This window comes from Tachyglossus aculeatus, chromosome 14, assembly GCF_015852505.1.
Source record: "Tachyglossus aculeatus isolate mTacAcu1 chromosome 14, mTacAcu1.pri, whole genome shotgun sequence".
In the NCBI taxonomy this organism is placed as follows: Eukaryota; Metazoa; Chordata; class Mammalia; order Monotremata; family Tachyglossidae; genus Tachyglossus; species Tachyglossus aculeatus.
Window position 1 is genome coordinate 50438147 of NC_052079.1, and position 25002 is coordinate 50463148.

The window sequence follows — 25002 nt, forward strand, 5'->3', positions numbered from 1 at the left end:
CCCACCTTCTAGCACTCCAGGACCCCTCTGGGGTCTCGCCAGAAACTAGCCAGCGGAGGCCACGGTGATACCGTTACAACCAGGGGGGCCAGGGGCACCGGTCACCCCCAAACTCCCTCCGGGAGGTACGGGGGAATGATGAGGACAGAGAAGGAGGTGGGAGAGGAAAAGAGATGAACTCTGTCCCTGCTCCCAGAACACTGATGATTTCACTGTTTCTGCAGTAAATCCTAGACCCTCAGAAAAAGGAGGAGGAGGAGGCCGCCTCACCAGCCCTCCTCTCTCCAGGAACAGCTTTAGGTCTGGGCCTCCACCGGTCCCCAACACCGGCCCCGAGCCCCCGCGGGTCGGCGGGACAAGGCCGGCCACGACACCCCCTCCTGAGAGAGGAGGACTCGAGTTAAACACAGTGGAGGTACCCCAAGAAAGGAGATAAAAGGCAAAAGGCTGGCCACCAAACCCGACTCCCGGGGGGGAGGGAGGCGGCTTCCATGGCAACCATGCGGGAGGGGATGGGGATGGCAGCGCTGAGAACCACAACTGGGGGGGGGGGGGGGGGCACACAGAGGGACCCCGGTGGTTGGGGGAGGGTTGAAAACATGAGGGGGAGGGAAAGAAGGATATTTTAGAGATGTGGGGGGCAGGACCTCTCAGGGACCCACCCACACACACACACCAAGACATGACAGATATACACAGTAAGAAGAGTTTCCACAACAGGTTCTTATAGCACCTTTGGTTGATGACTGTAGGGGCCACTTCAGATCCTGGAAGTCTTTGGAGGGGGTGGGGGTGGGGGGAGTTCCAAACCAGAACCGGGGTGGGGGAATGGAGGGAGAGGCCCGGTGGCCCCCGCGTCGACATTCACGCGGCTGGCACGGGGGCCGGGGGCGCCCACCGACCATCTCCCCCGACCCCGGCCAGCCCGTGGGGGCCGAGGGACGGACTCGTTCTCCCTGCCATCCCTTGCCCCATCGGCGCACACCCGGGGGGGGGGGTAGAGGGATCACAGGCACGGGGGGCGGGGGTGTCTCTCTGCCCGCAGACCAAAACACAGCCAAGTCACACCTCGAAAAAGGCAGGAAGCGGTGTCCCCCCAAACCTGGGGGGGAGGACGGAGAAAGGGAGGAGCACCTGGGGTTTGGGGGGGGAGGGGGCACACGTCGAAGTGCCCGTCAGCTGCCAAGTTAGCACCCATAGATACAGAGGCGAGCAGGAAGCGAGCCCGGTGCACACAGGGGTGAGGGGGGACTGGGGAGCCGGCCTACGGCCTGGGGGTGGCCAAAGGGACGGAGGGCACACGTGGGCAGATAGGGCTTGTGTTTGGGAGAGTCCTAGCGCTTAGCACGTAATAAGCGCTTCACAGACACCGGCCGACGTTTCGGTGGAGAAAGGTGTCAACAGGGCATTCCCAAACACGCGCTTATTCTTCCAGGGCCACTCTCGTCTGGGCCGGGCATCCCCATCTTGGGGTGGGATTACCCCGAGGGTTAGGGTACCCCGGGATTGGGATGGGGGAGCCCCCGAGGGATCACCCCGTTCCCCCAAGCACCTCCGGGGTTAGGCTCTAAGCCAAAAGAAACAGAGCAAAGGTCAGGCAGGGGGTCAAGGGGGAAGGGAGGGGAGAAGAGCGGGAAGGGCCGAGGGCCTGAAGTGGGGGGCGGGGGGGTCTCCCCGCCTTTCTCCCCTGCCCCCGGGCCCTTCGGGGCCCTCACTTGGCGGCGCCCCCGCCCCCCACGGCCACCGCCACCTTCTCGAAATCCTCCGGGTTGCAGAACTCCTTGATGGTGACGGTGAGGAGGTTGCTGGTGACGTCGGTGACCACCACGTTGGAGCAGGGGGACATCTCGGGGCGCCAGTCCCCGGCCTCCTGCTCCGGCTCGGAGGAGGACGGGGACGAGGAGGAGGAGGAGGAGGAGGAGGAGGAGGAAGAGGAGGAGGAGGGAGAAGAAGCAGAGGAGGATGCGGAGGAGGAGGAGGATGGGGAGGAGGAGAAGGGAGGCTGCCCCCTGTCACCGCCGGCGGCGGCCGCGAGGGGGCGCTGCCCCCTGTCGCCGGCGGCGGCGGCCGCGAGGGGGCGCTGCCCCCTGTCGCCGGCGGCGGCGGCCGCGAGGGGGGCGCTGCCCCCTGTCGCCGACAGCCGCGAGGGGGCGCTGCCCGGCGTCGCGGGCGCCCCCGCTGGGCGGCTCGGTTGGGAGGGACAGGTCGAGCGCCTCCGCCTGGCGCCAGTCGGGCCCCGCCGGGCTGGGGGGCTCGGGGAGCGCCTGCGGGGGCGGCTCGGCCGGGGAAGGGCAGACGGACGGGGCGGACGGGGCGGACACGGCGGACACGGCGGCGCCGGGGGGTGGTGGTGGTGGTGGCGGCGGCGGCGGGGCGGCGGGCGGCCGGCAGGGGGCGCCCCGGGAACCGCCGGGCTCCTCCTTGCCCGGCGGGGGCGGGGCCGGGGGCGGGGCCGGCGCAGGCGCAGCGGCGGCCTTGTTGTAGAGGGCGAAGGCGGCGGGCCCGAACTTCATGTGCCGCAGCTGCGTGCGCAGCACGCTGTCGCTGAACTTCTTGCTCTTGCCGATGACGCGGTTGCGCGAGGGGATCTTGGCGCGCGCCAGGGCCCCGGCCCCGCCCCCCGGCGCGCCCCCCGCCGCCGGCCCCGCCCCCGGCCCCGCCCCGCCCCGCCCGCTCTTCTCGATGACCTTCAGGTTGAGGATGATGCGGCTGCGCTTGGGCTCGCGGGGCTTGACCTTGCGGTTGAGGATGCGCACCGTCTCGGAGAAGGGGGCGATGGGGGGGCGGGGCCCGGGCGCGGCCCCCCCCACGCCGCCTCCGCCGCCCACGCCGCCGCCTCCTCCGGGCAGGCCTCCGTGCGGGTCCGGGCGCGGCAGGGGCCGGCGGGACATGCGGTGGCAGCGGCGGATGTCCTTCTTGAGGCGGTGCACGGCGGCGCTGGAGTGCAGCTTCGGGGACGAGCCGCTGCAGCCCGGCTTCACCGCGAAGGCCACGTCCCCCAGCCGCAGGGCCTCCGCCTGGGCGCGCGCCTGAGGGGAAGGAGAGGGAGGGAGGGAGGGAGACACGCGCGCGGGCGCCAAGGACACCAGTCACGCGCGTGCGCGCGCGAGACAGCAGTCTCGCGCCACTAAACGCGCACGCGCGAGACAACAGTCACGCGCACGTGCGAGACACCAGTCCCACACGCGCACGCGCGAGACACCAGTCACGCGCCCGCTCTCGCGCCACCCGTCACACCCCCCGCGCTCGCGAAACTAGTCACGCATGCGCGATCAATCAATCAATCAATCGTATTTATTGAGCGCTTACTGTGTGCTGAGCACTGTACTAAGCGCTTGGGAAGTACAAGCTGGCAACATATAGAGACGGTCATCATCAATCGTATTTATTGAGCGCTTACTATGTGCTGAGCACTGTACCAAGCGCTTGGGAAGTACAAGCTGGCAACATATAGAGACGGTCATCATCATCAATCGTATTTATTGAGCGCTTACTATGTGCAGAGCACTGTACTAAGCGCTTGGAAAGTGCAAATTGGCAACATATAGAGACAGTCCCTACCCAACAGTGGGCTCACAGTCTAAAAGGGGGGAGACATGGAACAAAACCAAACATACTAACAAAATAAAATAAATAGAATAGATAGGTACAAGTAAAATAAGTAAATAAATAAATAGAGTAATAAATATCATCATCAATCGTATTTATTGAGCGCTTACTATGTGCAGAGCACTGTACTAAGCACTTGGGACGTACAAATTGGCAACATATAGAGACAGTCCCTATCCAACAGTGGACTCACAGTCTAAAAGGAGGGAGACGGGAAACAAAACCAAACATACTAACAAAATAAAATAAATAGAATAGATAGGTGCAAGTAAAATAAATAAAAGAGTAATAAATCTGTACAAATATATATACATATATACAGGTGCTGTGGGGAGAGGAAGGAGGTAAGATGGGGGGATGAGGGGGGGATGAGGGGGAGAGGAAGGAAGGGGCTCAGTGTGGGAAGGCCTCCTGGCGGAGATGAGCTCTCAGCAGGGCCTTGAAGGGAGGAAGAGAGCTAGCTTGGCGGAGTGGCAGAGGGAAGGCATTCCAGGCCCGGGGGATGACGTGGGCCGGGGTCCGATGGCAGGACAGGAGGGCTGAGTAGGTGCGAATGAGGTTGTTGTTAATGTAACTTGGTTATAACAAGGGCCTTTTTCCCGGGGTGGGTGGGGGGGAGAGTCAGTCAGGACCGTGATGGAGACACCAGTCACACAAGCGCGATAGATTCCCCCTTCTAGACTGTGAGCCCGTTGTTGGGTGGGGACCGTCTCTATATATGTTGCCGACTTGTACTTCCCAAGCGCTTAGTACAGTGCTCTGTACAGAATAAGCGCTCAATAGGTACGATTGAATGAATGAATGGATAGGGACACCAGTCACACGAGGGCGATAGACACCAGTCGCGCACGCGCGGAACACCACTCGCACATGCGCAATAGAGACACCTGTCACGCGCGCAAGACACCAGTCACACAAGCGCGATAGATCCCCCTTCTAGTCTGTGAGCCCGTTGCTGGGTAAGGACCGTCTCTATACGTTGCCAACTTGGACTTCCCAAGCGCTTAGTACAGTGCTCTGCACACAGTAAGCGCTCAATAAATACGATTGAATGAATGAATGGAAACACCAGTCACACAAAGACGATAGACACCAGTTCGCGCATGCGCGCGACACCAGTCGCACATGCGCGATGCGTCACACGCACGCGCGAGACCAGTCACACATGCGCGATACATCAATCGTATTTATTGAGCGCTTACTGTGTGCACAGCACTGTACTAAGCGCTTTGGAAGTACGAGTTAACATACAGAGACGGTCCCTACCCAACAACGGGCTCACAGTCTAGAAGGGGGAGACAGAGAACAAAACAAAACGTAGTAAAAAAATAAAATAAATAGAATAGATATGTACAAGTAAAATAAATAATAAATAGAGTAATAAATACGTTCAAACATATATACTGGTGCTGACCGTGAGCCCGTTGTTGGGTACGGACCACCTCTATATGTTGCCGACTTGTACTTCCCAAGCGCTTAGTACAGTGCAGTACACAGTAAGCGCTCCATAAATACGATTGAATGAATGAATGGATAGACACCAGTCACACATGCGCGATGGAGACACCTGTCACGCGCGCGAGACGCCAGTCATACAAGCGCGATAGATCCCCCTTCTAGACTGTGAGCCCGCTGTTGGGTAGGGACCGTCTCTATATATTGCCAACTTGTACTTCCCAAGCGCTTAGTACAGTGCTCTGCACACAGTAAGCACTCAATACCATTGAATGAATGAATGATAGACACCAGCCGCGCACGCGCGAGACACCAGTCACCCCCTGCGCGCGCGACACTAGTCACACGCACGCGCGAGACGCGAGGCACACACAAGCGCGCACGCGCGACACGAGTCACACAAGCGCGATGGATCCCCCTCCTAGACCGTGAGCCCGTTGCTGGGTAGGGACCGTCTCTCTATGTTGCCAACTTGGACTTCCCAAGCGCTTAGTACAGTGCTCTGCACATAGTAAGTGCTCAATAAATACGATTGATTGAATGAATGACAGGCACCAGTCACACATGCGCGATAGATCCCCCTTCTAGACGGTGAGCCTGTTGTTGGGTAGGGACCGTCTCTATATGTTGCCACCTTGTACTTCCCAAGCGCTTAGTACAGTGCTCTGCACACAGTAAGGGCTCAATAAGTACGACTGAATGAATGAGAGGGACACCAGTCGCGCACGCATGCGCCAGAGAGCAGTCACACCCCCGCGCGCGCGACAGCAGACACACATGAGCGATAGAGACACCTGCCATACGCGCGCGCGCCACCAGTCGTACGCGCATGCGCACGAGACCTGTCCCACCCCGGCGTGCGCCACCAGTCACACACGCACGCGCCAAACGCGCGCGCGCGCGCCACCAGTCACGCACGCACGCGCCAAACGCGCGCGCGCCGCCAGTCACGCACGCGCACGCCGCCAGTCCCGCCCGCTATTTCATTCATTCATTCAATCGTATTTATTGAGCGCTTACTGTGTGCACAGCACTGTACTAAGCGCTTGGGAAGTACAAGTTGGCAACATCTAGAGACGGTCCCTACCCAACAGTGGGCTCACAGTCTAGAAGGGGGAGGCAGATAACAAAACAAAACATATTAACAAAATAAAACAAATAAATATGTACAAGTAAAATAAATAGGGTATTAAATACGTAAAAACATATATATATATATTCACTCATTTATTCAATCGTATTTATTGAGCGCTTACTGTGTGCAGAGCACTGGACTAAGCGCTTGGGAAGTACAAGTTGGCAACATATAGAGACAGTCTCTACCCAACAGTGGGCTCACAGTCTAGAAGGTGGACACAGAGAACAAAACAAAACATATTAACAAAATAAAATCAATAAATATGTACAAGTAAAATAAATAGGGCATTAAATACGTAAAAACGTATATATATATATATTCATTCATTCATTCAATCGTATTTATTGAGCGCTTACTGTATGCAGGGCACTGTACTAAGCGCTTGGGAAGTACAAGTTGGCAACATACAGAGACGGTCTCTACCCAACAGTGGGCTCACAGTCTAGAAGGTGGACACAGAGAACAAAAAACAAAACATATTAAAATAAAATAAATAGAATACGTACAAGTAAAATAGAGTATTAAATACGTAAAAATGTACATATATAGACTGTGAGCCCACTGTTGGGTAGGGACTGTCTCTATACGTTGCCAATTTGTACTTCCCAAGCGCTTAGTACAGTGCTCTGCACATAGTAAGCGCTCAATAAATCCGATTGTTGATGATTGATGATATACTACTACAAGCATTACCAAGCCTTCCCAGACTGAGCCCTCCTTTTCCTCTCCGCACCTCTGCCCTACCTCCTTCCCCTCCCCACAGCACTTGTATATATAATAATAATGGCATTTATTAATTATAATAATTATGACGACTGCATTTGTTAAGCGCTTACTATGTGTGAAGCACTGTTCTAAGCACTGGGGAGGGGGGGTACAAGGTGATCAGGTTGTCCCCCATGGGGCTCCCAGTCTTCACCCCCATTATACAGATGAGGGTACTGAGGCTCAGAGAAGTGAAGTGACTTGCCCAAAGTCACACAGCTGACAAGTGGCGGAGCCGGGATTGGAACCCATGACCTCTGACTCCAAAGCCCGGGCTCTTTCCACTGAGCCACGCTGCTTCTCTAAGCGCTTACTATGTGCCAAGCACTGTTCTAAGCGCTGGGGGAGGTTCCAAGGTGATCAGGTTGTCCCCTGTGGGGCTCACAGGCTTCATCCCCATTTTACAGATGAGGGGACTGAGGTACAGAGAAGTTAAGTGACATTTGTACGTATTCATTGCTCTATTTTACTTGTACATATTTACTACTCTATTTTGTTAATGATTTGCATATAGCTATAATTCTATTTATTCTGACAGTTTTGACGCCTGTCTACTGGTTTGGTTTTGTTGTTTGTCCCCCTCCTTATAGACCGTGAGCCTGTTGTTGGGTAGGGTCCATCTATGTTGCCAACTTGTACTTCCCCTGCGCTTAGTCCAGTGCTCTGCACATAGGAAGCGCTCAATAAATATGATTGAATGAATGAATGAAATACGACTGAAGGAATGAATGAATTACGGTATTCGCTTAGCGCTGCCCCACTCCCACCGCCCGGCTGACCTTGCCCCTATGCTCTTTTAGCCTACCATTATTTCTTCTCCTTATCATAATAATAATAATAATAATAATAATAATGGCATTTGTTAAGCGCTTACTATGTGCCAGGCACTGTACTAAGCGCTGGAGTGGATCCAGGGTTGGACGCAGTCCCTTGTCCCATGTGGGGCTCACAGTCTCCAACCCCATTTTACAGATGAGGGAACTGAGGCCCAGAGAAGTGAAGTGACTTGCCCAAGGTCACACAGCAGAGACGTGGCAGAGGCGGAATTAGAACTCATGACTTTCTGACTCCCACGTCTGTGCTCTACCGGCTGCGCCATGCTTTTATTATTATCAGGGTATTTGTTAAGTGCTTACTATTCAGTCAGTCGTATTGACTGAGTGCTTACTGTGTGCAGAGCACTGTACTAAGCGCTTGGGAAATACAAATCGGCAACTTATAGAGACGGTCCCTACCCAACAACGGGCTCACCGTATTTAAGCGCTTACTATTATTAAGGTATTTGTTAAGCGCTTCCCTCTCCCACTTCCTCGGATGGTCTGGGCTACCTCGCCCTACACTTTTATCCTACTCCTCATTATTATTATTATAGTATTCGTTAAGCGCTTACTATTATTATTAAGGTATTTGTTAAGCGCGTCCCTCTCCCACCTCCTTGGTTGGTCCAGGATAACTCTCACCCTACACTCTTATCCTACTCTTTCTTCTTTTTATCATTATTATTATTAAGGTATTTGTTAAGCACTTACTATTACTATTAAGGTATTTGTTAAGCGCTTCCCTCTCCCACCTCCTCAGATGGTCTGGGCTACCTCGCCCTACACTTTTATCCTACTCCTCATTATTATTATTATTATAGTATTTGTTAAGCGCTTACTATTATTATTAAGGCATTTGTTAAGCACTTCCCTCTCCCACCTCCTTGGTCCGGATACCTCTCACCCTACACTCTTATCCCACTCTTTCTTCTTCTTATCATTATTATTAAGGTATTTGTTAAGCGCTTACTATCACTATTAAGGTATTTGTTAAGCGCTTCCCTCGCCCACCTCCTCAGATGGTCTGGGCTACCTCGCCCTACACTTTAACGCTACTCCTCATTATTATTATTATTATAGTATTCGTTAAGCACTTACTATTATTATTAAGGTATTTGTTAAGCGCTTCCCTCTCCCACCTCCTTGGTTGGTCCAGGATACCTCTCACCCTACACTCTTATCCTACTCTTTCTTCTTTTTATCATTATTATTATTAAGGTATTTGTTAAGCGCTTACTATTACTATTAAGGTATTTGTTAAGCGCTTCCCTCTCCCACCTCCTTGGTTGGTCCAGGATATCTCTCACCCTACACTCTTATCCTACTCTTTCTTCTTTTTATCATTATTATTATTAAGGTATTTGTTAAGCACTTACTATTACTATTAAGGTATTTGTTAAGCGCTTCCCTCTCCCACCTGCTCGGATGGTCTGGGCTACCTCATCCTACACTTTTATCCTACTCCTCATTATTACTATTATTATAGTATTTGTTAAGCGCTTACTATTATTATTAGGGCATTTGTTAAGCGCTTCCCTCTCCCCCTCCTTGGTTGGTCCGGATACCTCTCACCCTACACTCTTATCCCACTCTTTCTTCTTCTTATCATTATTATTATTAAGGTATTTGTTAAGCGCTTACTATTACTATTAAGGTATTTGTTAAGCGCTTCCCTCTCCCACCTCCTTGGTTGGTCCGGATACCTCTCACCCTACACTCTTATCCCACTCTTTCTTCTTCTTATCATTATTATTATTAAGGTATTTGTTAAGCGCTTACTATTACTATTAAGGTATTTGTTAAGCGCTTCCCTCGCCCACCTCCTTGGACGGTCTGGGCTACCTCGCCCTACACTCTTTTATCCTACTCTTTCTTCTTCTTATCATTTTTAAGGTATCTGTTAAAGCGCTTGCAATTGTTCTTATTATTATGATTAAACGCTTACCACATAATAATAATGATGGCATGTATTAAGCGCTTACTATGTGCAAAGCCTGGTTCTAAGCGCTTGGGAGGTTACAAGGTGATCAGGTGGTCCCATGGTGGGGGCTCACAGTCTTAATCTCCATTTTCCAGATGAGGGAACTGAGGCCCTGAGAAGTGAAGTGACTTGCCCAAAGTCACCCAGCTGACAATTGGCAGAGCTGGAATTTGAACCCATGACCTCTGACTCCAAGGCCCATTCTTTTTCCACTGAGTCATGCACATAGCAAGCCGCTTCACACTGCCCTCTCCCACCCCCTCGGACGGTCAGGGATACCTCTCGCCCTACACTCTTTTATCCTACTATTTCTTCTTTTTACCACTATCATTATTATGGTGCTTGTTAAGCGCTTACTATCATTATTGTTTTTAAGGTATCTGTTAAGCGCTCACCACATAGCAAGCCGCTTCACACTTCCCTCTCCTACCGCCTCGGATGGTTATGGCTACCTCGCCCTACACTCTTTTATGCTACTCTTTCTTCTTACTATTATTATTATGGTATCTGTTAAGCGCTTACTATTATTATGGTATCTGTTAAGCGCTTACTTACAAGTTGCCAACTTGTACTTCCCAAGCGTTTAGTCCAGTGCTCTGCACACAGTAAGCGCTCAATAAATACGATTGAATGAATGAATGAATTTATTTTACTTGTACATATTTATTCTATTTATTTTATTTTGTTAATGTGTTTTGTTGTCTGTCTCCCCCTTCTAGACCGTGAGCCCGCTGTTGGGTAGGGACCGTCTCTAGATGTTGTCAACTTGTACTTCCCAAGCGCTTAGTACAGTGCTCTGCACACAGTAAGTACTCAATGAATACGACTGAATGAATGAATGCTCTGCACACAGTTAGTGCTCAATAAATACGACTGAATGAATGAACTGCCCATGAGAGGGGTAGAACCTCATGGCTCTACCTTATTGAGCGCTTACTGTGTGCAGAGCACTGGACTAAACGCTTGGGAAGTACAAGTTGGCAACATCTAGACATGGTCCCTACCCCAACAGCAGGCTCACAGTCTAGAAGGGGGAGACAGACAACAAAACAAAACATCTGCACTGTCCCAAGCAGATGTTCTGCACACAGTTAACTGCTCAATAATCAGTCACCTCTGCAGGTTGAACCCAATCCATGTCCCACATGACGCTCACAGTCTAAAACTCCACTTTACATATAAGGTCACGGATGAACAGAGAAGCTAAGCCACTTGCCCGAAGTCTCACAGAAGACAAGCGGTGGTCCTTCTGACCCCCAGGACCGTGCTCTATCTGCTGGGCCTCACCGCTTCTCGTGCTGCCTCTGCGGCGGAGGCCGAGGCGGCACCACCAGGGAGGCGGGTGCCCGTGTTTCTGGGAGGCTGGGCCCAGAGGACCACCACAAAGGGGTCTCCCTCCTCCCCACCAGTGTGGGGCCTTTTCCTGACCCCCTTCCGTCCCCCCATCATTTGCCCCTTCCCTCAAGAGCACAGCACTTCCCCCTCGATTACCTTACTAGCACCCAGAGAGGCAGATATTACGAAACTCATTTTACTTGGGCCTCCCGAGGTATGTGACTTGCCCAAGGTCATCCATCCACCCCTACTCGAGGCCACGCACCCAAAACGCCCCTCGGACCGACCACACTTCCCCCACTTCAAAGCCCTACTGAAAGCTTCAGGAGGGAGGCGTTCCCAGACTAAGCCCCCCTTTTCCCCTGCTCCCCGTCCCCATCGCCCTAACTCGCTCCCTGTGCTCTACCCCCTTCCCCCCGACAGCACTGTGTACCTACGTATGTATTTATAATTCTATTTATATTAATGATGTGTATATATCTATAATTCCATTTATTTTTATTGATGCTCCTGAGGCCTGCTTACTTGTTTTGATGCCCGTCTCCCCCTTTCTAGACGGTGAGCCCGTTGTGGACAGGGCCTGTCTCTACTTGTTGCTGAATTGTGCTTTCCAAGCGCTTAGTACAGTGCTCTGCACACAGTAAGCGCTCAATAAATACGTTTGAATGAATGAATGAACTCCCTCCAGCCCCAGGATCCTGCCCTCTGGTGGGCACTCGCTGAACTGCAGTGCCGGGGGGGGGGGGGGGCACACAGACATCATCCTCACCTCCATTATCATCACCAATTGTAAAAATAACAATAATAATAATGGCTTTCATTAAGCGCTTACTATGTGCGCAGCACTGTTCTAAGCGCTGGGGGGGATACAAGGTGATCAGGTTGACCCACGTGGGGCTCAGCCTTAATCCCCATTTTACAGATGAAGGAACTGAGGCTCAGGGAAGTTAAGTGACTTGCCCAAGGTCACACAGCAGACACGTGGCAGAGCCGGGATTAGAGCCCACGACCTCGGACTCCCAAGCCCGGGCTCTTTCCACTGAGCCACGCTGCTTCTAGTGGTAGTATTGTAGTATTTGTTAAGCGCTTACTATGTCGCAGACACTGTTCTAAGCACTGGTATGAATATAAGCAAATCGGGTAGGACCCATTCCCTGTCCCGCATGGGGCTCACTGCCTCATTTTACAAATTCCAAGCGCTTAGTACAGTGCTCTGCTCACAGTAGGCGCTCAATAAATACGTCTGAATGAATGAATGAACTCCCTCCAGCCCCAGAATCCTGCCCTCTGGTGGGCACTCGCTGAACTGCAGAGCCGGGGGGGGGGGGCGCACAGACATCATCCTCACCTCCATCATCATCAATTGTAATAATGATAATAATAATAGCATTTGATAAGCGCTTACTATGTGCGCAGCACTGTTCTAAGCGCTGGGGAGGATACAAGGTGATCAGGTTGACCCACGTGGGGCTCAGCCTTAATCCCCATTTTACAGATGAAGGAACTGAGGCTCAGGGAAGTTAAGTGACTTGCCCAAGAGCCGGGATTAGAACCCACGACCTCTGACTCCCAAGCCCGGGCTCTTTCCACTGAGCCATGCTGCTTCTAGTGGTAGTATTGTAGTATTTGTTAAGCGCTTACTATGTCACAGACACTGTTCTAAGCACTGGTATGAATATAAGCAAATCGGGTAGGACCCATTCCCTGTCCCGCATGGGGCTCACTGCCTCATTTTACAAATTCCAAGCGCTTAGTACAGTGCTCTGCTCACAGTAGGCGCTCAATAAATACGTCTGAATGAATGAATGAACTCCCTCCAGCCCCAGAATCCTGCCCTCTGGTGGGCACTCGCTGAACTGCAGTGCTGGGGGTGGGCACACGGACATCATCCTCACCTCCATCACCATCAATTGTAATAATAATAATAATAATAATAATGGCATTTGTTAAGCGCTTACTATGTGCGCAGCACTGTTCTAAGCGCTTAGTACAGTGCTCTGCTCACAGTAGGCGCTCAAGAAATACGTTTGAATGAATGAATGAACTCCCTCCAGCCCCAGAATCCTGCCCTCTGGTGGGCACTCGCTGAACTGCAGTGCTGGGGGGGCACACAGACATCATCCTCACTTCCATCATCATCAATTGTAATAATAATAATAATAATAATAATAGCATTTGAGGATACAAGGTGATCAGGTTGACCCACGTGGGGCTCAGCCTTAATCCCCATTTTACAGATGAAGGAACTGAGGCTCAGGGAAGTTAAGTGACTTGCCCAAGAGCTGGGATTAGAACCCACGACCTCTGACTCCCAAGCCCGGGCTCTTTCCACTGAGCCACGCTGCTTCTAGTGGTAGTATTGTAGTATTTGTTAAGCGCTTACTATGTCACAGACACTGTTCTAAGCACTGGTATGAATATAAGCAAATCGGGTAGGACCCATTCCCTGTCCCGCATGGGGCTCACTGCCCCATTTTACAAATTCCAAGCGCTTAGTACAGTGCTCTGCTCACAGTAGGCGCTCAATAAATACGTTTGAATGAATGAATGAACTCCCTCCAGCCCCAGATCCTGCCCTCTGGTGGGCACTCGCTGAACTGCACTGCCGGGGGGAACACAGACATCATCCTCACCTCCATCATCATCAATTGTAATAATAATAATAATAATAACAGCATTTGTTAAGCGCTTACTATGTGCGCAGCACTGTTCTAAGCGCTGGGGAGATACAAGGTGATCAGGTTGACCCACGTGGGGCTCAGCCTTAATCCCCATTTTACAGATGAGGGAACTGAGGCTCAGAGAAGTTAAGTGACTTGCCCAAGGTCACAAAGCAGACACGTGGCAGAGCCGGGATTAGAACCCACGACCTCGGACTCCCAAGCCCGGGCTCTTTCCACTGAGTCACGCTGCTTCTAGTGGTAGTATTGTAGTATTTGTTAAGCGCTTACTATGTCGCAGACACTGTTCTAAGCACTGGTATGAATATAAGCAAATCAAGTAGGACCCATTCCCCGTCCCGCATGGGGCTCACTGCCTCAATTTACAAATGAGGTAACCGAGGCCCAGAGAAATGACTTGCCCAGGCCACAGAACAGTCCTCTAGACCGTAAGCTCGTTGTGGGCAGGGACTGTGTCTGTTTATTGTTATACTGTACTCTCCCAAGAGTTTAGTACAGTGCTTTGCACGCAGTAAGCGCTCGATAATCCGATTGACTGACTCCGTCTGGCAGGCTGCCCAGCACAACCCAGTGCTTAGAACAGTGCTTTGCACATAGTAAGCACTTAACAAATACCATTTAAAACAAAAAAAACTCGGCCCAGCCCATAGCGAGCCAGAAATGCCAGTGTTGCCGGCCACACCTCACAGGCTGCCACCCTGGGCAGACAAAGGGGAGCGAGTCCTTGCCCCCAAATCACCAGTGGTTGCCTGTCAACCTATGAATCAAGCAAAAACTCCTCACTCTCGGCTTCAAGGTTCTCCATCCCCTCGCCTCCTCCTACCTCACCTCCCTTCTCTCCTTCTCCATCCCAGCCTGCACCCACCGCTCCTCTGCCGCCGCTAACCTCCTCACTGGGCCTCGTTCTCGCCCATCCCGCCGTCGGCCCACGTCCTTCCCCTGGCCCGGAATGCCCTCTCTCCACACATCCACCAAACTAGGTCTCTTCCTCCCTTCAAAGCCCTACTGAGAGCTCTCCTCCTCCAGGAGGCCTTCCCACATGGAGCCCCCTTTTTTCCTCTCCTCCTCCCCATCCTCGTCCACCCTACCTCCTTCCCCTCCCAACACTTGTATATATTTTTACAGATTTATTACTCTATTTATTTTACTTGTACATATTGACTATTCCATTTATTTTGTTAATGATGTGCATAGAGCTATAATTCTATTTAATCTGATGATTTTGACACCTGCCTACATGTTTAGTTTTGTTGTCTGTCTCCCCCTTCTAGACTGTGAGCCCGCTGTTGGGAGGGACCGTCTATGTTGCCGACTTGTACTTCCCAAGTGCTTAGTACAGTGCTCTGCACACAGTAAGTGCTCAATAAATATGATTGAATGAATGATTGAATGAATGTGCCAGCCAGAGACAAGCAAGAGAGAAGGGTGGCACCCAGCAGGGGCCGGACTTCTTGCCCTGGGGGGGATGAAGGTTGCCCACGGACGCAATGGGAGGGGCCGGTGGGCTTCTAGCCCAGCATCCACGGAGGCTGTGTGTGTGTGTGTGTGTGTGTGTGTGTGTGTATGTGTGTGCACGCGCGTGTGTGTGCATGCACACCCCGGGTGCCCTCAGAGCCTGGGTTCCCTGCATCAGCCTCATTTCTGATCTCCCATCCTCCTCTCTCCCCCCTTCAGTCTATATTTCACGCTGCTGCCCGGATTATCTTTCTACAGAAACACCCTGGGCACATCACTCCCCTCCTCAAAACTCTCCCGTGGTTGCCTGTCAACCTTCGCACGAAGCAGAAACTCCTATTGGCTTCAAGACTGTCCATCACCTCGCCCCTTCCTCCCTCACCTCCCTTCTCTCCTTCTCCAGCCCGCACCCTCCGCCGCCACTAACCTCCTCAGTGGGCCTCCATCATTCATTCAATCGTATTTATTGAGCGCTTACTGTGTGCACAGCACTGTACTAAGCGCTTGGGAAGTACAAGTTGGCAACACATAGAGACAGTCCCTACCCAACAACGGGCTCACAGTCTAGAGGGACTCACCTGTCCCGTCCCGGTCCACGTCCTACCCTCTGGCCTGGAATGCCCTCCCTCCACACATCGGCCAGACTAGCTCCCCTTCAAAGCCCTACTGAGAGCTCCCCTCCTCCAGGACGCCCTCCCAGACTGAGCCCACCCTTTTTCCCCTGCTCCTCTTCCCCTCCGTCCCCACTCCCTCCCTCTGCCCTTTCCCCTTCCCCTCAGCACTTGTATATATTTGTACATATTATCTATTTTATTGATGTGTATATCTAATTCTATATCTATTTTGATGGTATTGACACCTATCTACTTGTTTTGTTGTCTGTCTCCCCCTTCTAGACCGTGAGCCCGTTGTTGGGTAGCAACCGTCTCTATCTGTTGCCAAATTGTACTTTCCAAATGCTTAGTCCAGTGCTCTGCACACAGTAAGCGCTCAATGAATAAATAAATTTATTTATTTATTTTATTTGTACATATCTATTCTATTTATTTTATTTTGTTAGTATGTTTGGTTTTGTTCTCTGTCTCCCCCTTTCAGACTGTGAGCCCACTGTTGGGTAGGGACTGTCTCTATATGTTGCCAATTTGTACTTCCCAAACGCTTAGTACAGTGCTCTGCACATAGTAAGCGCTCAATAAATACGACTGATGATGATGATGATGATGATGATGATAAATATGATTGACTGAATGAACGAATGGCCTTCTCCGGTCAAAGGAGGCCAGCTCAGCTCCCCCCAGCCCACCTTTCCAAAGAACCCAGTCCACGCCTGGGCCCACGCAGGTGTCCACCAGACAGCCCACGGCTCTCACTGAAACACTAGATGGGCGACTCCTAATTAGCCATGTAGATACGTCCACTGTCCTTGGGCAGCAGCTGTCAATCAGGGAGATTTGGGGGCCAATCTGAGGGTCTTGGGAGGAAGGAAAGTCTGTGACCTCAACAAATGCTTTTGAGCCTTGCAAAGCTGCGGGACAAATGACTCCCAGCCTGTGTCCCTCACACTGGGAGGGCCAAAACACGAGGCATTTTATTAAGAAGATAAAATAATAATGCCTAAGCAATGTCGCCTAGTGGAAAGCGCACGGGACTGGGAATCAAAAGCCCGGGCTTCCAATTCCAGCTCCACCACTTGCCTAGTGTGTGATTTGGGGCAAGTCACTTGATTTCTTTGGCCCTCAATTACCTCACCTGTAAAACAGGGGTGAAATACTTGTTCTCCTTCCCTCTTAGACTGTGAGCCCCACGTGGAACAGGGATTGCGTCTAGGCTGATTTAACTGCATCCACGCCAGCACTTGGCACAGTGCTTGGCATCTAGTAAGAGCTTAACAGATACCACAATTAAACGGAAGCATTCTCACCCTCAAAAATAAAGTGGGAGGGCGAGGCAGAGGAAGAGAGGCCTGAAGCTTGGTGGGCCAGGGAACCTCCACCCTTCTGCTCCTGTCCAGAAGAATCATCAATCATATTTATTGAGCGCTTACTGTGTGCAGAGCACTGTACTAAGCGCTTGGGAAGTACAAGTTGGCAACATATAGAGACAGTCCCTACCCAACAGTGGGCTCACAGTCTAAAAGAAGCAGCATGGCCTAGTGGAAAGAGCCCGGGTCTCCTAGAAGGACCTGGGTTCTAATTCTAGCTCTTCTACTTCATCATCATCATCAATCGTATTTATTGAGCGCTTACTATGTGCAGAGCACTGTACTAAGCGCTTGGGAAGTACAAATTGGCAACATATAGAGACAGTCCCTACCCAACAGTGGGCTCACAGTCTAAAAGGGGGAGACAGAGAACAAAACCAAACATACTAACAAAATAAAATGAATAGAATAGATATGTACAAATAAATTAATAATTCTACTTGTCTGCTGTGTGACCTTGGACAAGTCACTTCACTTCTCGGGGGCCTCAGTTCCCTCACCTGTAAAATGGGGATTAAGACCGTGAGCCCCACGTGGGACATGGACTGTGTCCAACCCGATTAGCTTGTATCTACCCCAGTGCTTAGTACAGTGCCCGGCACAGAAAGTGCTTAATAAATACATTAAAAAGAAGTCACAAGAGGGCTCCTGGGCGAAGCGGCCATGCGGGCAGTAACTGCTCGGCGGTCACTCGGCAGTCTTTCTCTAATTCTCACCCCCATCCGATCCACCAAGCGGAGGGCGGGGGATACCGAGCCCTAGCAGGGAAACTGTCGCCACGGGGCAGGGTAGAAATTTACTCCTAAAGCTGCAAATCAGGGGCAGGGCGGGGGGACTTGGCTTCCAGCTCAAGGCTCTAGGAAACTGCAGAAACAGCACGGTCTACCGGATAAAGCACGGGCTTGGGAGTCGGAGATCATGGGTTCTAATCCCGGCTCCGCCACTTGTCAGCTGTGTGACTTTGGGCCAGTCGCTACACTTCTCTGGGCCTCAGTTCCCTCATCTGTAAATGGGGATTAAGACTGTGAGCCCCCCGTGGGACAACCTGATCACCTTGTAAACTTCCCAGCGCTTAGAACAGTGCTTTGCACATAGTAAGCGCTTAATAAATGCTATCATTATTATTATCCCGACTCCGCCACTTGTCAGCTGTCTGACTTTGGGCAAGTCGCTTCAATTCTCTGGGCCTCAGTTCCCTCATCTGTAAATGGGGATTAAGACTGTGAGCCCCCTGTGGGACCTGATCGCCTTGTAAACTTCCCAGCGCTTAGAACAGTGCTTTGCACATAGTAAGCGCTTAATAAATGTTATCATTATTATTATCCCGACTCCGCCACTTGTCAGCTGTATGACTCTGGGCAAGTCACTTCTCTGGGCCTCAGTGACCTCATCTGTAAAATAGGGATTAAAACTATGAGCCCCACGTGGGACAACCTGATTACCTTGTATCTACCCCAGCGTTAGGTGCTTGGCACCTTCACTTCTCTGTGCCTCAGTGACCTCATCTGTAAAATAGGGATTAAAACTATGAGCCCCACGTGGGATAACCTGAGTACCTTGTATCTACCCCAGCGCTTAGGTGCTTGGCACATAGGAAGCGCTTAACAAACACCGTCATCACCACCTCAGGCTACTAGACCACTCGGCCTGCCTCTCCCCATGGGACCGACCTGCCGCCCCACAGAATCTGCCCGCTGCAGCCCAGCGCCAATGCCAAGTATGTGGCTGGCACCGCCGACCAGCCCAGCGCAGGTGGGGAAGTAGAAAGTCAACCGACTGGACCACAATCCTGAAGTCCAGAGCTGCACGCCGACGGCTGGGCCCAGGGGCTGCTGGCACAGCTGGGGGAGGCCGCCAAGCTCTCTGGGGGCGGAGTGGGGGAGATAAGCCCTACTGAGAGCTCACCTCCTCCAGGAGGCCTTCCCAGACTGAGCCCCTTCCTTCCTCTCCCCCTCATCCCCCTCTCCATCCCCCCATCTTACCTCTTTCCCTTCCCCACAGCATCTGTATATATGTATATATGTTTGTACATATTTATTACTCTATTTATTTTACTTGTACATATCTATTCTATTCATTTTATTTTGTTTGTATGTTTGGTTTTGTTCTCTGTCTCCCCCTTTTAGACTGTGAGCCCACTGTTGGGTAGGGACTGTCTCTATATGTTGCCAGCTTGTACTTCCCAAGCGCTTAGTACAGTGCTCTGCACACAGTAAGCGCTCAATAAATACGATTGATGATGATGATGATGATAAGCCTCCTCCAGGCCTTCCCAGACTGAGCCCCTTCCTTCCTCTCCCCCTCGTCCCCCTCTCCATCTCCCCATCTTACCTCCTTCCCTTCCCCACAGCACCTGTATATACGTATATATGTTTGTACATATTTATTACTCTATTTATTTATTTATTTATTTATTTTACTTGTACATTTCTATCCTATTTATTTTATTTTGTTGGTATGTTTGGTTCTGTTCTCTGTCTCCCCCTTCTACACTGTGAGCCCACTGTTGGGTAGGGACTGTCTCTATGTGTTGCCAATTTGTACTTCCCAAGCGCTTAGTACAGTGCTCTGCACATAGTAAGCGCTCAATAAATACGATTGATTGATTGATTGATAAGCTCCTGCCATCCTCCATCCACCTGAAGGGACGCACCCCTGCCCCACTCCAGGGCTGCTCAGACTCTTGGGGGAAAACTTTTCAAAGGACGAGGGAACAGTGGGCAGGAAACGTGTCTACCAAGTCTGTTGCCTAGTACTGCCCCAAGAACTCAGTAGGGTGCTCTGCCCACAATAAACACGCAATAAATGGCACTGATTGATGAGTCCCTTCCTTCCCCCCACGGCCTCTATATGTCTACGACTGACTGGAACAAAATGGAATCTAAGGGTGGAAGCCAGGACTGCGGGGAGGGGAGCAGGGGGCCAGGAGTCGGTTGGGGGAGTGAGGAGACCTGAGGGTCGGGGCGAGGTGGGGGGAAAACTAAGGGCCAGGAGTGGTGGCGGGGGGAAAGTTGAGAGCCAGGACTAGGGGCGGGAGGGGGAGAACAGAGAGGGGTTGGGGGCAGAGCACGGTTTTGCAACCACAATTCTCTAGGACTAAGAATTTTCCACTTTTCCTTTAGGGACCCAAAAGATTCTTCCCAATTAATTCCAACTGTTGGGGCAGAGTTCGTCCCTCCTCCTCTAGGCCCCCCCCGTCAGACTCCAGCAGCCCTGTTTCTGGGGGGCTTCTCCCTGGCTTGAGTCCACACCTCTCTAAAATGGGACAATCCACCCGGCCGCCTCCCAGCTGGCTTCTCCCTGGCTTGAGTTCACAGAGGCAGAGCATTCTGGTGTGGAAAAGGACTGAAAAGCTGAACGGGATGGCCGCCTGGGAGAGGCCTGAGAAACTCCGGCCAGCTCCATCTCAGCTTTTCTTGTCTTGATGTGTTTGATGTGCTCCCCTCCTCCACCCTGCACGTGAGGAACACCTCTGACTGCCAAACTGGGGGGGGACGACGATGACTGACTGCCCCGGCTGGGAGCCAGAGGACCTGGGTTCTAATCCCGGTTCTGCCACTTGTCTGCTGTGTGACCGAGTGCAAGGCATTTCCCTGAGCCTCAGTTTCCTCAGCTGTAAAGAGGGGATTCAATACCTGTCCTCCCTCCAACTTGGACTGGGAACTCCACGTGAGATGAGGGTGTTTGACCTGTTTTATCTTGTACCTAACCCAGTGCTTGGCTCATAACAAATGCTTGACAGATACCAGGGCTACTTCTGTTATAAGAAAATAACCCTCTGCACCACCCCCCACTGCCACCATCTTCATTCCTTCCCCCAACAAAATTCACCCAGGCCCGACAGCTTACCCCAAAGTCAGCAGCTGCACCAAAACTTATGAGCTCCACCCCAACACACACACACACAAACCCCACACCCCTTCTCTGGGGGGGAAGAGGTGACAGGCACTGAGGAGATGCCAGAATTTCTGTACTACGTTATTTTACACTCTCCCAAGCGCTTAGTACAGTGCTCTGCACACAGTGAGTGCTCAATAAAGACGACCGACTGACTGAACTTCCAGAAGTTCAGAAGTGCGTATGCACGAGCAGGGTGGAGGAGGAAAGCACCCAAGAAAAACATCTAGACAAGAAAAGGTGAGGCGGAGCCGGCTCCAGCCAGGGATGGGGTGGTCCTGCCCGGCCTGGTAGAGGAAGCAGGCCGGCCCGAGCCCACTGTTGGGTAGGGACTGTCTCTATATGTTGCCAATTTGTACTTCCCAAGCGCTTAGTACAGTGCTCTGCACATAGTAAGCGCTCAATAAATACGACTGATGATGAGAGGGGATGCCCTGAAGAAGGAGGGCCGAAAAGCGTAGAAGAATCGGGGCGGGGGAGAAGGCCAGCCTTCAGCCTCACACCCACGGGCTTCCTGTCAGGGCAAGCGGCTTCCTCTCGGCGCAAAGGGGTCAGAACACCTGTCTCGGCGGTCACCGGTCCGCTGACAACAGCGGAGAGGAAACAAAATCGTGTCCAATGGACACCCCGCCATCTCCTCTCCCCTCCCATCTTTCTCCGGCCTACGACTAGAAACCAGCACAGAGTCCTGGAGGGCCTGCGGTGTCCAGGGCCAATTTTGCTCAGGGGCTGGCCGGGGGCGGGGAGGGGGAGGTAGGGTCTACAGCACTGAGCAGGGTTGGCAGCGAGGTTAGGGAAAGGGCTGGCTTGTTCTCTTGGCACGGGCCAAGAGATACACGCACGCACGCACCCACACGTGCGCACATGTACGCACGCACACTCAGACATGGAGCTGGGGGGGTGAGGGGGGAGGAAGGGGCCCAGTCAGGGCTCTCCGTTGGTGACACCTGCAGGCCCGGACGGCGGCTTGGGTCTCCTGAAAAACCAGGCAACCCCTTCGTGCCCCTCCCCTTCCCAGCGGGGCAGTCCGGGAGGCAGCGGGGAGAAGGTGGCTGCCTGGGATGGAGTCCAACATATGCAAAAGTGAGGGACACAGAGGGCGGGGGAGAGAGAAGGGGGAAGAGAGAGGGAAGAGGATGGAGGAGGGGGAGAAAGTGGGGGGGGGGAGAAAGAAGGAAGAGGAGGAGAAAGGGAAAGGGGAAAAGGAGGAGAGGGAAAAGGAGAGAGAGGGGAGAGCGTGGGGAAAAGGAGTTGCCAACTCCGCCTCAACTTTTCCTGTCTCCCCCTTCTAGACTGTGAGCCCACTGTTGGGTAGGGACCGTCTCTATATATATGTTGCCGAATTGTACTCCCAAGCGCTTAGTACAGTGCTCTGCACACTGTAAGTGCTCAATACATACGACTGAATGAATGAAACGTGAGAGAGGGGTGGGAGAGGGGAAAAGGAGGAGAGGGAAAGAAGGGAGAGAGGGGAGGGAGAGGGGAAAAGGAGGAGAGGGAAAGAAGGGAGGAAGAGGGGAAAAGGAGAGGGAAAGAAGGGAGAGAAGGGGAAAAGGAGAGGAAAAGAAGGGAGAGAAGGGGAAAAGGAGAGGAAAAGGAGAGGGAAAGAAGGGAGAGAAGGGGAAAAGGAGAGGAAAAGAAGGGAGAGAAGGGGAAAAGGAGAGGAAAAGAAGGGAGAGAAGGGGAAAAGGAGAGGAAAAGAAGGGAGAGAAGGGGAAAAGGAGAGGGAAAGAAGGGAGAGAAGGGGAAAAAGAGAGGGAACTAAGGGGGGAGAGGGGAAAAGGAAGAGAGGGAAAGAAGAGAGGAGAGGGGAGAAGGAGGAGAGGGAAAGAAGAGAGGGGAGAAGGAGGAGAGGGAAAGAAGAGAGGGAGCGGGGAGGAAGAGGGGAAAAGGAGGAGAGGGAAAGAAGGGAGGGAGAGGGAAAAAGAAGAGGGAATGAAGGGAGAGAAGGGGAAAAGGAGGAGAGAGAAAGGAGAGAAGGGGAAAAGGAGGAGAGGGAAAGAAGGGAGAGAAGGGGAAAAGGAGGAGAGGGAAAGAAGGGAGAGAAGGGGAAAAGGAGGAGAGGGAAAGAAGGGAGAGAAGGGGAGAGGGAAAGGGGAGAGGGAGAAAAGGACGAGAGGGAAAGAGGGGAGAGGGGGAAAAGGAGGAGAGGGAAAGATGGGAGAGAAGAGTGACATGGAGGGAAGAGGGAGAGAGGTTACCTTCAGGAGGAAAGTTTTCGGCTTAGGTCCCCTCTTCTTGGGCCCATACAGTTCCCGTTCCCTTTCTCTGACGGAGGTAAAAGCGGACATAAACCAGCGTTCGCACAACACGGCCTCCCCCCCGCCCAGACCCACCGCCTGTCAAATCCCCTCCCCGCCTCCAACACCATTTTCCCAAAGCAGCCGGAGTCTTCCTCGCGCGGCCCCCGCCCACCCCCCACCCCCCAGGGCCGCTCACTTCTGCTCGAAGGCTGCAATCAGCCGGGAGTCTAGGATGTTCTCCTCGGGTTCCCAAGTGCTGTACCTGGCGAGACAAACGCACACCCCCCAAAAATGCATCCGCCGGGGGGGGGACAGCCGGGCGTCCGATGCATGCACGGTGGGGGGGGGGAGAGGGTACTTACTTGATGGCCCAACCTTTCCATTTCACCAGGTATTCGATGCGTCCCTGCAAAACACGGGGGGGGGGGGGGGGGAGGGGGGAGAAGATGGTTTAAAGGCGTGGCGGGGGCTGCAGGTGGGCTTTGCGCCGCGGGGCTGCGGGGGGAGGAGGGTTGGGGTGCGGGTGCATGGGAGAGGGAGGCCTCCCACCTTTCGGATGCGCCTCTTGATGATGGATTCGGCGGCGAAGACCCGCTCTCCCACTGCAGACAGCTCCATCTTGCTCAGCAGCAGCAGCAGCAGCAGCAGCAGCAACCCCCGCAGCCCATAATAGTCCCTCCTCCCGCGGCTGGTGCGGCACCGCGCGCGCCTGCGCACACGCTCCCTGGCGCTCGGGCGCGCGCCGGCGAAAGGCACGTGACCCCCCCCCTCCGTCCTCGCGCCGTTGCCAGGGAGGGCGGTTGCCAGGGAGGGCGGTTGCCAGGGAGGGCGGTTGCCAGGGAGGGCGGTTGCTAGGGAGCGCGAGGCGGCGCGCGTCTTAAAGGGCCACGCACATCCCCCCCGCAGTTTGGAGGGTTTTGGTTCATTTTGGCAGCGGAGCGCGGGGTGCGATGCAGCGGGAGGAGCCGCGTCCACCGTTTGGGGCCGAGGGGACCGTCTTTTAGACTGTGAGCCCGCTGGTGGGGAGGGACCGTCTCTAGATGCTGCAAGCGCTTAGTACGGTGCTCTGTGATCCAATGGCATCTGTGTGATGCCAAGTTGTACTTCCCAAGCGCTTAGTACAGTGCTCTGCACATAGTAAGCGCTCAATAAATACGATTGATTGATTGATTGCTCTGCACACAGAAAGCGCGCAATCATCATCATCAATCGTATTTATTGAGCGCTTACTATGTGCAGAGCACTGTACTAATTGCTTGGGAAGTACAAGTTGGCAACATATAGAGACAGTCCCTACCCAACAGTGGGCTCACAGTCTAAAAGATAAATGCGATTGATGAAAGGGAGCCGGAAGACCCAAGTGGCCCCTCGGTTGGGCCAATCACGTGACAGGGAGGGGCGATGGAGACTCCCCTCCCCTCCCCTCCCCTCCCCTCCCCTCCCCTCCCCTCCCCTCCCCCTCCCCTCCCCTCCCCTCCCCTCCCCCTCCCCTCCCCTCCCCCTCCCCCTCCCCTCCCCTCCCCTCCCCTCCCCTCCCCTACCCTCTTCCAAGGGACCGGGGCACAAACGGTTAAATGTGATACAGCACAAACGAATCGGCTGCGGCGAGGCTAGGCCCCGCACACCCTATAGTTCTCTTTGGTT

At 53.0% G+C, this 25002-nt stretch overlaps 1 protein-coding gene across 1 annotated transcript; it reads right to left on the reverse strand.

Annotated features, from left to right (window-relative positions):
* Positions 1-1402: 1402 nt before the first annotated feature.
* On the reverse strand, positions 1403-23986 carry CBX6 (chromobox 6). The gene is made up of 7 exons (XM_038756083.1): positions 23908-23986; positions 23721-23764; positions 23555-23620; positions 23317-23383; positions 2426-3029; positions 2125-2338; positions 1403-2087 (listed from the first exon to the last, which is right to left on the reverse strand). Exons 1-7 carry the CDS (start codon positions 23974-23976, stop codon positions 1712-1714), a joined length of 1440 nt encoding a protein of 479 aa, XP_038612011.1. The 5' UTR covers positions 23977-23986; the 3' UTR covers positions 1403-1711.
* Positions 23987-25002: the final 1016 nt, after the last annotated feature.

Coding starts and splice junctions, on each gene's coding strand:
- CBX6 (XM_038756083.1), bottom strand. CDS start 23,976: ATGGAGCTGTCTGCAGTGGGAGAGCGGGTCTTCGCCGCCGAATCCATC. Junction 23,765..23,907: donor TCAAGAGGCGCATCCGAAAG/GTGGGAGGCCTC, acceptor CGTGTTTTGCAG/GGACGCATCGAATACCTGGT. Junction 2,088..2,124: donor GCGGCTGTCGGCGACAGGGG/GCAGCGCCCCCC, acceptor CGCCGGCGACAG/GGGGCAGCGCCCCCTCGCGG.